This window comes from Neoarius graeffei, chromosome 10, assembly GCF_027579695.1.
Source record: "Neoarius graeffei isolate fNeoGra1 chromosome 10, fNeoGra1.pri, whole genome shotgun sequence".
Classification (NCBI taxonomy): Eukaryota; Metazoa; Chordata; class Actinopteri; order Siluriformes; family Ariidae; genus Neoarius; species Neoarius graeffei.
In genome coordinates, this window is record NC_083578.1 from 64671294 (window position 1) to 64683886 (window position 12593).

Here is a 12593-nt window from a genome sequence, read left to right on the forward strand (position 1 = left end):
ATGCTCAATTCCGATTTTTTTGTGAAATCCGATTTTTTTGTGAGGTCGTTCACATTAACAAATATATGCGACTTGTATGTGATCCTCAGTATGAACAAAAAGCGACCTAAAAGTGTTCCGCATGCGCATTGCAGGATACGACGACGTCACACGCAGTGAGCATGGCCAGTGTTTACGGAAGTAAAACCGCCCGGTTGCGGTATGACCCATCCAATCTAGCTTGAATAGCTGCAATCCCCCCAAATGGAAATCAGCTCCCTAACCTCTGCGTCCTTCCATTGAGAAGATTCAGAACCTTCACAGCCCGAAGCGTCCCTCGCATTGATGTCATGCGCAGGGGCACAGATACGTTTTTTGAACTGGGGGGGACAAAAAACTGGGGGGGACAAAGCTGCCAGCAAACCAACCCCAACCCCGATATGCCTGTCAAACTTGTTGTGGGTTACTATAGCAACCAAGCTCGAGCTCGCAACCTGTGCAGTCTGCGCAGCTCAACCAACCGAATATCAGTCTTTGTTTTGTTTTATGTGAGTTGTTGCAACTATGTATACACTGCCGTGCACCTCAATAAACCGAATGGTAATTAGTCTTTTGATTTTTCCGTGAGGTTTGCCTTATGCAAAGAAAGACAGCATAGACGTTTTTTCCTCCCTATAAGTGGGGGGGACCGAGCGAGGTGAATTTAAATCTGGGTGGGACGAGTCCCCCCCCTCTATCTGCGCCCGTGATTATGCGCCATGTTGTTGTAACTTTTTTTTGAGAGACCCGCCGCCTACTTCAGCGCAGAATAGTGACGTTTGTGGCTTGTTGATGACGTGTAAGTCGGATGAATGCGACCTGGCGGTTCAGACTGAAGTCGCATATGAAAAGATCGGATAGGAATCGGAATTAGGACCACATATCCAAACGGCCTGGGTCGGATTTGAAAAAATCGGATCTGTGTCGTTCATATTGTCAATAAAAGATCGGATACAGGTCACATATGGGCGAAAAGATCGGATTTGGGTCACTTCAGCCTGCAGTGTGAACGTAGCCCTTGTGTACCACGTGACGTGTGACGTGGCACATATTATCAGCAATGGCGGATAGAACGCGATAAAAATAATACCAATAAATCTAGCTAATACCAATAAATCTAGCTAACTGAAAGATTAACTCAAAATTTTTCGCAATTTTTTTGGCCCCCATATACGAGGAGAAATGACTCTCTCACTTTGGGGGTTTCCTGGTCTAAAAATAGACCGACACGTGGTCCACAAGAAGGGGAACCTGCCGATGACTTCACGTTTCACTACCGCGCGGAAATTAAAAGGGTAGGTGACTTTGGTCGCAAAATTAATATACTTGTCGTTGTCAAAAAATTATGTTTGATATATCATTTTGAAGCTAAAAGATTTCTCTGTCTAGTCATGTTGTCATAAAATATATTGTATTTTATGCCAAAGAATACATCCAATGGTGGAATGGCACTTTAAGGCTGATGATCCACTTGTGCCACAATCAGTGAAAATGTGTTATATTTGTAACAGTATCCTATTTTATCAGTTTTGCCTGGATTGACAGATTTCCCCATAAATCAAACAATTAATCTACTTTACTGCGTCTTCACTGATTACTTTTACGTTTACTATTCCACATTTTTTTTTCCATGTTTGCTTTTTTTCTGTTAACATGGATCTGATATCTGGATAATGACCACAATGAGATACCGTATGTACAGCAGGTGCAGCCAAGTGTTGCATTTAAATAAAATTATATCCCATTGTGATTCTGCTCAGATAACTGCCTGTCAGTTATGTATCTGATCAGGTCTGAGTTTAAAAAGATTAGACTTTTTTGTTGACACTGGAAAAAACACTTCACCTCAACTATGTGTAAATAGCCACATCGCTCTTCCTGCTATCGCAAGTTCGCAAAAACAGATAAATGATTATCCTAGACGCAAGCCTTCCGAGTGGTCTACCAATAAGAGACCAGCGAATCAGTTTCAAACGTCAAGCTGGCTTGAAAAAGTCAAGTTTATGGAAAGTTGTTTTACAGTTTTAGAAGTCTCGCTAACTAGTCAGCGCATGAGGAGTGAACTTTGCATAGGTGAAATGATAAAAAGCAACGCATGGTCATTTGGGATAATGTAAGGAAGTCACTGAGAAGAAAGGATGAAGCTAAAATGGCACAAAAAAAAGTTATTTTCGAGTGTGGTTCAAATATCAAAGATTACATAGTCATAAGTAGCGTAACAAATGTGATGGCATTTACTTGAAATGGAAATGAGTGGGAGGAAGAGGGGATGACAGAATGACAAAAAGAGGAGAGGGGACTGGGCTGTACGGGCAGTTGGGTGGTGATATCTTGAAAGTAGGCGTGACATCTGTTGTAAATCAGAAGTTACATAAAGAGGGAGAAAGAGGGAGGCTTTTAATGAGCGCTAACTGACATGCTATGAAGCAGTATATGGAAGTATAGTGGCAAACAGTGAAATAACTGGAGGGGTTTGGAAAATCTATAGAAGTCAACAGGAGTAAAGAGGTATAAAACATGCAGGGTTATCATGGTAACACCAGATAAATGGAAGAACAGAAAAGCGGTGAAACTAGACGTGTACGAGTACTGATAGAGAGGCGTGAAATGATGCAGAGCTGTAATATGTGGAGGCCGTTACACTTTTCTGAACATTCTAGTTGTACTGTGTATTTCTAAAGAAACAGGGGAAACTGTTTAATGAAATTCAGAACTATGAGAGATACCAATGCAAAAACACAAGCAACCTGACGGAGTAAACGTGGGAGATGTGTTTGGTGATTATAAGCTTGAAAGCTGAGCATGCATACTACTACTACTGCTAATAATACTACTACTAATAGTAATACATAGAAGAATAAGAAATTGCTTCTACCAATGCAACATCGAACTGTATTGGCATTTTCAATTCTAATAAATCATAATCACGAGACGTTGGCTTTTTCAACCCAGCATGATTAGCTAGGCAGGTTGCACTTATTTACATGGGAAAATAAGTTAATTGGGGGTACAAGAGCAGGTTTCTGTGTATGAGACATTTGCAAGTCTATCTGAGCCTAGTTTCACGGTGTGTCTCCAAACAAAGACGACACAATGGCACCTTTGTGTGGCTATGTAATTAATGCAAATGTAAGACATCGTTTTCATATCTATTCAGTCATCATTGTTTGCAATGTAAGAGGGATTAATTACTGATTACTGTCACTAGCGTTACTGTACAGTGGTAATTGGCAAGCATTACGCATTTGAGCTAACATGTGATCCTGAGTCCTTAAATGACGAACCAACAGGCGCGTATCGTACAAATACATAAATAAATAAATGCTATTTCATTAAATGAGCGAGTTTTTTGTTTGTGAGTGAGATGTTAACACTTCACCACTAATTCCAACATGGTTTATAATATTGATAATAATCGAAAGTGCATAATTTAGCCAGCTGTAGACAGTTGTTAATGGGGACTGGTGAAATGGGGGGGAGAGAGAGAGAGAGAGAGAGAGAGAGAGAGAGACAAAGAGAGAGAGCATGGTGTGAGAAACACAATCTTCATGGAGACATTCTGAAGGACCACTGTCTTTTATTACAAGCTCTTCATTACTTTTTCATCTTCAATCTCTTTTCTTGTCCAAACGGAATGGGTCTTGAGCACATGTCAAGCTTGAAATAAAATCAGTGGCTGTAATGGATTGATGAACAAACGTTTTGTGGAATGGGAAAATTACACATTAATTTGTGTCTTTTCTTTACATAAGATTCTGTTTTGAAGACAAAAATAAAACCATGACATTTGGGTTAGGATTAACCTAATCAATTACAGTTGTTTATTATTATTATTTATGCAATTCAGATTGGAACATGTGTATTTTTTCCCATCATATACTTAAGCAACAGTGTAACTGGTTTCCAATCTCATTTTGTCGTAATAGTAACAGAGCAACCACCAGTTTAGTGTTGTTGTATATTATTCACTGGCTTAATAAGACTCTAGAGACAGCATGCAGTAGAATGATAGCAGACTGATAGCTTTAGTGAAGAAGTTGCTGGTCTGCAGCCTGACTGGCTGGCTTTACCTGAACCTCTGGGCTTGGTGGTGCAGGGGCCCAGGATAACGGCGGTTTGGGGACTGGTAGAGCTGCGAGAGCAGGGCCTGGCTTGTCTTTTGGCTCGGGTTGTTGGCAAATTTCACCGTGATGGGCTCAGCTGCTCCGGAGGGCTTCTGTCCATTCAGGCCCTTGATGGCCTCCTCAGCCTCTATTCTCTTATCAAATCGAATGAAGCCTACGCCACGCGAACCACCTGAGGGGCCAAAATAGCACAAACAAGACACAGGCTATGTTTATCTCCACCGTCTTTTCCTTCAAGCATTACATTGGTACATATACTACAGTTCTAAATATCTTTAGAGAATCTCACATGGACTTCCTCACTCCATGTATTAGATGCATTTATAGTGAGTTAAAGAAACCGGTCTCCGTAACTTGATGTCGGAAATGTTGCATGACAGTGATGTGCGATCCATATGTGACAGCTGCTATTGCTGGCATCGCATTATGCAAGCGAGTCGTGAGGGAACAGCTAGATTTCATTGGCCTCCCTGTGTTCTGTAGCTGTCAGGCAGAAGTGTAATTTGTTCTCCTTTTTTCATGAGAGAATGAAGATATTGTATTGGTGTGTTCCTGCCTGCTGATGTGGAAATGGTGTTTGTGGAAATGGTGTGTGTGTGTGTGTGTAGAGGTGGGGGATGGTGATTGTTCCCAGTATTATGTGAGGGTATCGTCTCCCAGTCTGTCTCAAGCTGCGAGGCTTGCACAAGCTGACGGCCACATGCTACCGTATGACATGCTGCGTGCACTGACATTTCTGTGGTTTCCTAGGCAATGTTTTTTGACCGCCACCTGAAAGTAACATTTAAAAGAGTCTGGCTGGGAGGCCTTTTGTTGGGCTGCTTTTTAATGAGACACTTCCTACTGCTTCAAGGAGGTGAGCATGGAGATGACTTGTCTACACGATCATTTGCATAATGCATGTGTGTGCTTGGATGTGTGTGTGGAAGAGAAATGTGTGCATGTGTTCACAATCTGGCATGTCTGAACACAAACACACATACCCACATGTTGTGAGATTGTCACTTCACACTACATTCTTGCTTTTTGTATTGACGGTTTGTGTTTGGGGTTTTCTTGCTGAAACATACTGTTAGTGCTGTCTTATTGTTACTCCGTCTTAGTATTCAAATCAGACGCTTTTGATATATGCAGCTCTGGAAGCAAACATTTGTACGCAGTCTCTTCAACGCAACAAGCTTTCATTCAGCCTGCCTCTGCATTACACACACATGCACATACACATACACATGCTCTCTCTCTCTCTCTCTCTCTCTCTCTTCAGAACTGTTTTGCTTTTTGCCAACATCATCCCTGACAGCTTTTCCTTTCTGTCTCCCAGCCTTCCCACAACCTGTTCTGTTTAATTAGCCTGACAGAAGGAAAGACAGAAATAAAGCAAGCACATACATTATTCTGCACCATTTTGAATGCATTGCTAGACTCCCTGCTTTCTACTGGGTGAAACTGGGGTCAATCTAGATTTCTTAGATAGTACAACAAGATTATATCTCTTTCAGAGAAGTATGACAAATTACAGATTCAGAAATGAAACAAAGAAGACGAGGACTGTACCTTAGATTAGAAGACTAGAAACAACCACAGTCTAAACGAATTCTTTTTCACTTTAACTGAAGATTAATGGAGAATTATTTCGATCGTGTTTTATGTGATGATATGTTTTGACATATACATTTTTGTGGACGGGCGGCACAGTGGTGTAGTGGTTAGCACTGTCACCTCACAACAAGAAGGTTCTGGGTTCGAGCCCAGTGGCCGACAGGGGCCTTTCTGTGCGGAGTTTGCATGTTCTCCGTGTCCGCGTGGGTTTCCTCCGGGTGCTCCGGTTTCCCCCACAGTCCAAAGACATGCAGGTTAGGCTAATTGGTGACTCTAAATTGACCGTAGGTGTGAACGTGAGTGTGCATGGTTGTGTGTCTCTATGCGTCAGCCCTGCGATGACCTGGCGACTTGTCCAGGTTGTACCCTGCCTCTTGCCCACACTCAGCTGGGATAGGCTCCAGCTTGCCCATGACCCTGTACAGGATAAGCAGTTATGGATAATGGATGGATGGATTTTTGTGGACACGAGTGCCTGCGAATGAGTGAATGAAAGAAGATTGTATGCAAATCAAGCTTCAAACTTCTTCCTGAGTCTCTCAACGATTTCTATTTATCCAGGATTATATTTTCCTTTTTTTTTTTTTCCAAATAATTCTTGCCTGTAACTGCCAGACAAGTCTGGCTTTTTAAGAGTCAGCAGGTGGGTCATTAAAACTAACAGTAGCAATATCATGATGCCCAGTTCTCGCATTCTATGAAAGACACTAACCATCATGACTGTAGGAAAGTATCTGTCCTTCATAAAAGCTAAAATTAGAAGGTGAATTAAAAGGCTTTTACTCAGTAATAAAGCACAGCAGCATTAAGGTGCTAATTAGACAAAAATGCAAATTGAGCACCTTTATATTCACTGCGCTTTACTTTTCTGGGACTCTTTATGTTTCTCACAGTCTCATAATAAGCTCACTAAAGTGGAGCTATTATAAAAAAAAAAAAAACCCTAAACAAAGGCAGTGACTGGCCTTAAACTGGGGACACGTGGGTACTTTCAGCTTCTTTTAACACTTATCATCAACCAAACAGAGTTACGGCTGCAATGAGTCCTTTACCTGCACTATTCTCTCGGTATTCAGCCTGTGCCTTACATAACTTTTTACCTGTACTTATCTTGGCACAGCACATGCATTGCAAGAGAATGGCTGGTTTAATAATAACCCAGACACACACACATGCACTCACACACAGGCTGCGGCCTGACAAAGCACTTTCCACTGCACGCCCACAGTTCACAGAGAGTGAGAAAGGAGGAAAGAGATAGCAAAAGGGAAAGTATGTTCCTCTGGGAACAAAGAGAAGATCTGAAGGTTTGGCTCTTAATGAAAGCTTTCGCTCTTCTTTCTGAACTTAAGCACATTGCCATTTTATCTCATGCACCCACTTTTAAGTGGCTGTGCCAAGAGTATGGAGCATTTATTACGGTAGTATGTTAAATGGTATGAGGGTGAGAAGCATGCTGTGGCATGAGCCTAATCAGGATGAAGAGCAGAAAACTGCCTCGTTTTAGAGAATGTCAGCTACTGCTGCTAAAGATGACACTTGAAAGTCAGGAAGGAAAAATTCTGACGCAAAGAGCTACACTTGGTCTGTTGCCCTTGTGTACTTGATATATGCCTGTGTGTGCGTGTGTGTGTGTGTGTGTGTGTGTGTGTGTGTGTGTGTTGTGTCCCTGTCTATTGACTTTATTGTTGAGGTTTTTAATTTAATAGGATTTACTCATCACATACACATTCAAGCTGTGTTTTTTCCTTGGTTGTTAATGTCTTTCTGATTATTTGTATCTAAACGTCCCAGTTGGAAGTCTCATTTGCACTGCAGTACTACAGTAGATTAATGATTCTTTCTTTTACAGAGACAATAAAGAATGATGAAGAGGGAAAAGGATAAACTGTTTTTAACAGAATGCTTCCTATAGCTATCCTGTAGAACGGCAGCTTGTAAGAGGCAGCACTCTGGATCAATAAGATTGGCGCTCATTGATGAAAGACACATATTGATTGCTCTGCGCAAAGAGCCGCTCTGAATATTTAACCACTGATCAAAGGCATGCACACATCACACTACACATGTTATCTTAATGTGGCTCCAGAGTGGCCTGAGCCACTGCTGTTCCCTTAAGATTAAAACAATTAAACAGAATGCCAGTTCAGTACCACACCCACAGGTTTTGATAACATGATTAGACCATGTAATTGTTGCCAACCTTGACCTGAGCACTTCTTGAAAAATCATCAAACGCAGAACTCATGCAATTTTGGCAGACTAGACTGTCAATGGAAGTGAAACAGAAGCTGAGAGGGATGCCTATATGTACTGTGGCAAATTCTGAAATAAACAAGCTTCCTGTCCTTTGTTTGATAGTTGAACAATACTCCCTTATTGTCTCTGTGCTACTTTAATTAATTTATTTTCAATCTTTCATTTCGCCCTCAACGGACTGTTTTTGGATATGGGAAACTTCATCACTTGCCAGAATGCACATCCCCACAGTTCCATGTTCCCTCCACGCAATCAAAAATCAACCTACTGGACACGGCGGCCAGTCACGTGACCAAATGACCAGTCCCCTTGTTATGACTCTTGGTCTCATTTATGAGAGAACCTCAAGAAAAGAAAATTATCCACTAAGGCTTGACTGGCTATTAATACAAGGACCCTGCTATCTACTCGTAACATGAAGAAATGGTACAGCAGAACCTTCTTAGTAGAAAGAGCTGTAGTTGAAAATCCTACAGTCATAGAGAATACAGAATATCAGGACCCTGCTGAGTTTTTTACAAACAGAATGCAGCTCAGGTTGACCATGGGCCTGCGCTACTGACTTGCTGCTGGCCTACACCTTCCTATAGATTTTCAATTGTATGGAAAAATGAAGGTAAACCATACAGAGCATATGGAACTTCATTACATATCTATTAAATATCACTATTCGCAATCTCTAGTTAAAGTGCATATTGACCTATTCACCTTTATATAAAGGAGTACAGTCGTGAATCCTAGTCACCTTCTAGCTAAGAAGACCTTTATTATCCCACAGTGGGGAAATTTCCTGTTTGCAGCAGCACAGTGGATAGCAGCAGGTGAGGACATATCAAGCCACACAAGTAAAAAAAAAAATATATATATATATATATATATATATACACAGTGCCTTGCAAAAGTATTCATACCCCTTGAACTTTTTCACATTTTTCCACCTTACAACCACGAACTTTAGTTTTTATGTGATAGACCAACACAGAGTAGCACATAATTGTGAAGTGAAACGAAAATGATAAATGGTCTTCAACATTTTAAACAAATAAAAATCTGAAAAATGTGGTGCGCATTAGTATTCAGCCCCCTGTACTCTGATACCTCTAAATACAATCCAGTGCAATCAATTGCCTTCAGAAGTCATCTAATTAGTTAATAGAGTCCTACTGTGTGTAATTTACTCTCAGCATAAATACACTTGTTCTGTGAAGGCCTCAGTGGTTTGTTAGAGAACACTGAAGAACAAACAGCATCATGAAGATCAAAGAACTCACCAGACAGATCAGGGATAAAGTTCTGGAGAAGTTTAAAGCAGGGTTAGGTTATAAAAAAATATCCCAAGCTCTGAACATCTCAAGAAGCACTGTTCAATCCATCATTCAAAAATGGAAACTGTATGGCACAACTGCAAACCTACCAAGACATGGCCGTCCACCTACACTGACAGAGCGAGCAAGGAGAGCACTGGTCAGAGAAGCAGCCAAGAGGCCCATGATCACTCTGGAGGAGCTGCAGAAATCCACAGCTCAGGTGGGAGAATCTGTGCACAGGACAACTATGTCATACACTCCACAAATCTGGCCTTTTTGGAAGAGTGGCAAGAAGAAAGCCATTGTTGAAAGACAGGCATAAGAAGTCCCGTTTGCAGTTTGCCAGAAGCCATGTAGGGGACACAGCAAACATGGGGAAGAAGGTGCTTTGGTCAGATGAGACCAAAGTTGAACTTTTTGGCCTAAATGCAAAGCGCTATGTGTGGCAGAAAACTAACACTGCTCACCACCCTGCACACACCATCCCCACTGTGAAACATGGTGGTGGCAGCATCATGCTATGGGGATGCTTTTCTTCAGCAGGGACAGGGAAGCTGGTCAGAGTTGATGGGAAGATGGATGGAGCTAAATACAGGGCAATCCTGGAAGAAAACCTGTTGGAGGCTGCAAAAGACTTGAGACTGGGAAGGAGATTCACCTTCCAGCAAGACAGTGACCCTAAACATACAGCCAGAGCTACAATGGAATGGTTTAGATCAAAGAATATTCATGTGTGAGAATGGCCCAGTCAAAGTCCAGACCTAAATCCCATTGAGCATCTGTGGTAAGACTTGAAAATTACTGTTCACAGACGCTCTCCATCCAATCTGGCTGAGCTTGAGCTATTTTGCAAAGAAGAATGGGCAAAAATTTCAGTGTCTAGATGTGCAAAGCTGGTAGAGACATACCACAAAAGATTTGCAGCTGTAATTGCAGCAAAAGGTGGCGCTACAAAGTATTGACGCAGGGGGGCTGAATACTAATGCACACCACATTTTTCAGATTTTTATTTGTTAAAAATTTTGAAGACCATTTATCATTTTCGTTTCACTTCACAATTATGTGCTACTCTGTGTTGGTCTATCACATAAAATCTCAATAAAAAACTTTTAAGTTCATGGTTGTAAGGTGGAAAAATGTGAAAAAGTTCAAGGGGTATGAATATTTTTTCAAGGCACTATATATATATAAAAATAAAACTGTTGTGCTTATTCCACAACCCAGAACCCACAATAAGTGGAATCGCTAATTGTGCTGAGACAATTAAGCAAAAACTCCTTCACTCAGTGGTTTACACTTATGACCCTTTCAATACTCAGCCATGGTGCAGCCATGGCCTGAAGGTTAGAGTAGCAGCATTGGGCCCAAAGGGTCACCGGTTCGATTCCTAAAAATATGAGGGGACTTTCCCCTCTCTTTGTATCATGGCTGAAGTGCCCTTGAGTAAGGCACCTAACCCCTAACTGCTCCATGGGCACTGTAGCATAGCTGCCCACTGCTCTGGGTATGTATGTGTGTTCATTGCTTCAGATGGGTTAAATGCAGAGGAGGAATTTCGCTGTGCTTGAGTGTACATATGACCAAATAAAGACTTCTTCTTCTTCTTCTTCTTCTTCTTCAATATTCTAGTATATTCCTGTTTGTATTATAATTAGGTGAACCTTTAGCATATGCAGTTGTGCATTTGAAAGAAATACATCATCAAGTCATTTCTGTTGAGTGCTATTAATGTCGGCAGCAGATCTTCTGCTGCTGAAACCCCAGTATCTTATGGTCTACACCTGCTATTTTGTCTTATCTGGGCTTCTTGGCAATTCTTTTGAGCTTGTAACATACCTCCTCATAACTCAACAGCATTCCTACATCTTCTGAGCTCTTTTATTATATCAGGTGCCAAGCTAGTTGGTTATTTTACATGTGGAACGGGAGGGTGATGGGCCTGTGGAGTGCTACTAGCTGCCAAGGGGGCCATCTTCAACATGGGTTTGAATTTCAGGAGCCAAAGGGGTTCTAACACAATCCCATGTTTCAACACCATACTTGGTTACTGTGCCTACTATGATACTTTGTATGTTTGTGAATTTTTTTCATCTCTCTTTAATTAGTGCTAGTTAGTACTCTGTATATGTACTCTACTTCAACCCATACTTCCCTTAGCACGTCTCTAATCTTTATAAGATGGCTTGTCTTGCTCTGTCGGTTTTCTTGACACTTATTAAGCAAATGTGTCTACAGTGGTGCTTGAAAGTTTGTGAACCCTTTAGAATTTTCTATATTTCGGCATAAATATGACCTAAAACATCATCAGATTTTCACACAAGTCCTAAAAGTCGATAAAGAGAACCCAGTTAAACAAATGAGACAAGAATATTATACTTGGTCATTTATTTATTAAGGAAAATGATCCAATATTACATATCTGTGAGTGGCAAAAGTATGTGAACCTTTGCTTTCAGTATCTGGTGTGACTCCCTTGTGCAGCAATAACTGCAACTAAACGTTTCCAGTAACTGTTGATCAGTCCTGCACACCGGCTTGGAGGAATTTTAGCCCATTCCTCCGTACAGAACAGCTTCAACTCTGGGATGTTGGTGGGTTTCTTCACATGAACTGCTCGCTTCAGGTCCTTCCATAACATTTCGATTGGATTAAGGTCAGGACTTTGACTTGGCCATTCCAAAACATTAACTTTATTCTTCTTTAACCATTCTTTGGTAGAACAACTTGTGTGCTTAGGGTGGTTGTCTTGCTGCATGACCCACCTTCTCTTGAGATTCAGTTCATGGACAGATGTTGTGACATTTTCCTTTAGAATTCGCTGGTATAATTCAGAATTCATTGTTCCATCAATGATAGCAAGCCGTCCTGGCCCAGATGCAGCAAAACAGGCCCAAACCATGGTACTACCACCACCATGTTTCACAGATGGGATGGGGTTCTTATGCTGGAATGCAGTGTCTTCCTTTCTCCAAACATAACACTTCTCATTTAACCCTTTGGTGACTGACCCCTTGAAAATCGTTCCTCCAGGAACGATGACGTTTCAGTTGTCAAGACAACGGAAAAACTAAAATACAAAACAGAAAGATACGTCACAATGCTCTTGTGCACAAAACAAAATGCTCTTGTATTTTAGTTTTTCCGTTGTCTTGACAACTGAAACGTCATCGTTCCTGGAGGAACGATTTTCAAGGGGTCAGTCACCAAAGGGTTAAACCAAAAAGTTCTATTTTGGTCTCATCCGTCCACAAGACATTTTTCCAATAGCCTTCTGGCTTGTCCACGT

The 12593-nt window shown here is 41.3% G+C and overlaps 1 protein-coding gene across 4 annotated transcripts in view; it reads right to left on the bottom strand.

Annotated features, from left to right (window-relative positions):
- Positions 1 to 12593, bottom strand: part of elavl4 (ELAV like neuron-specific RNA binding protein 4) — a 90631-nt gene that overhangs the window by 4705 nt on the left and 73333 nt on the right. For all 4 annotated transcript variants that reach the window (XM_060930856.1, XM_060930857.1, XM_060930860.1 and 1 more), the window contains one exon: positions 4089 to 4314. In XM_060930856.1, coding sequence (XP_060786839.1) covers positions 4089 to 4314 — 226 coding nt within the window. The remainder of the gene's footprint in view (positions 1 to 4088; positions 4315 to 12593) is intronic.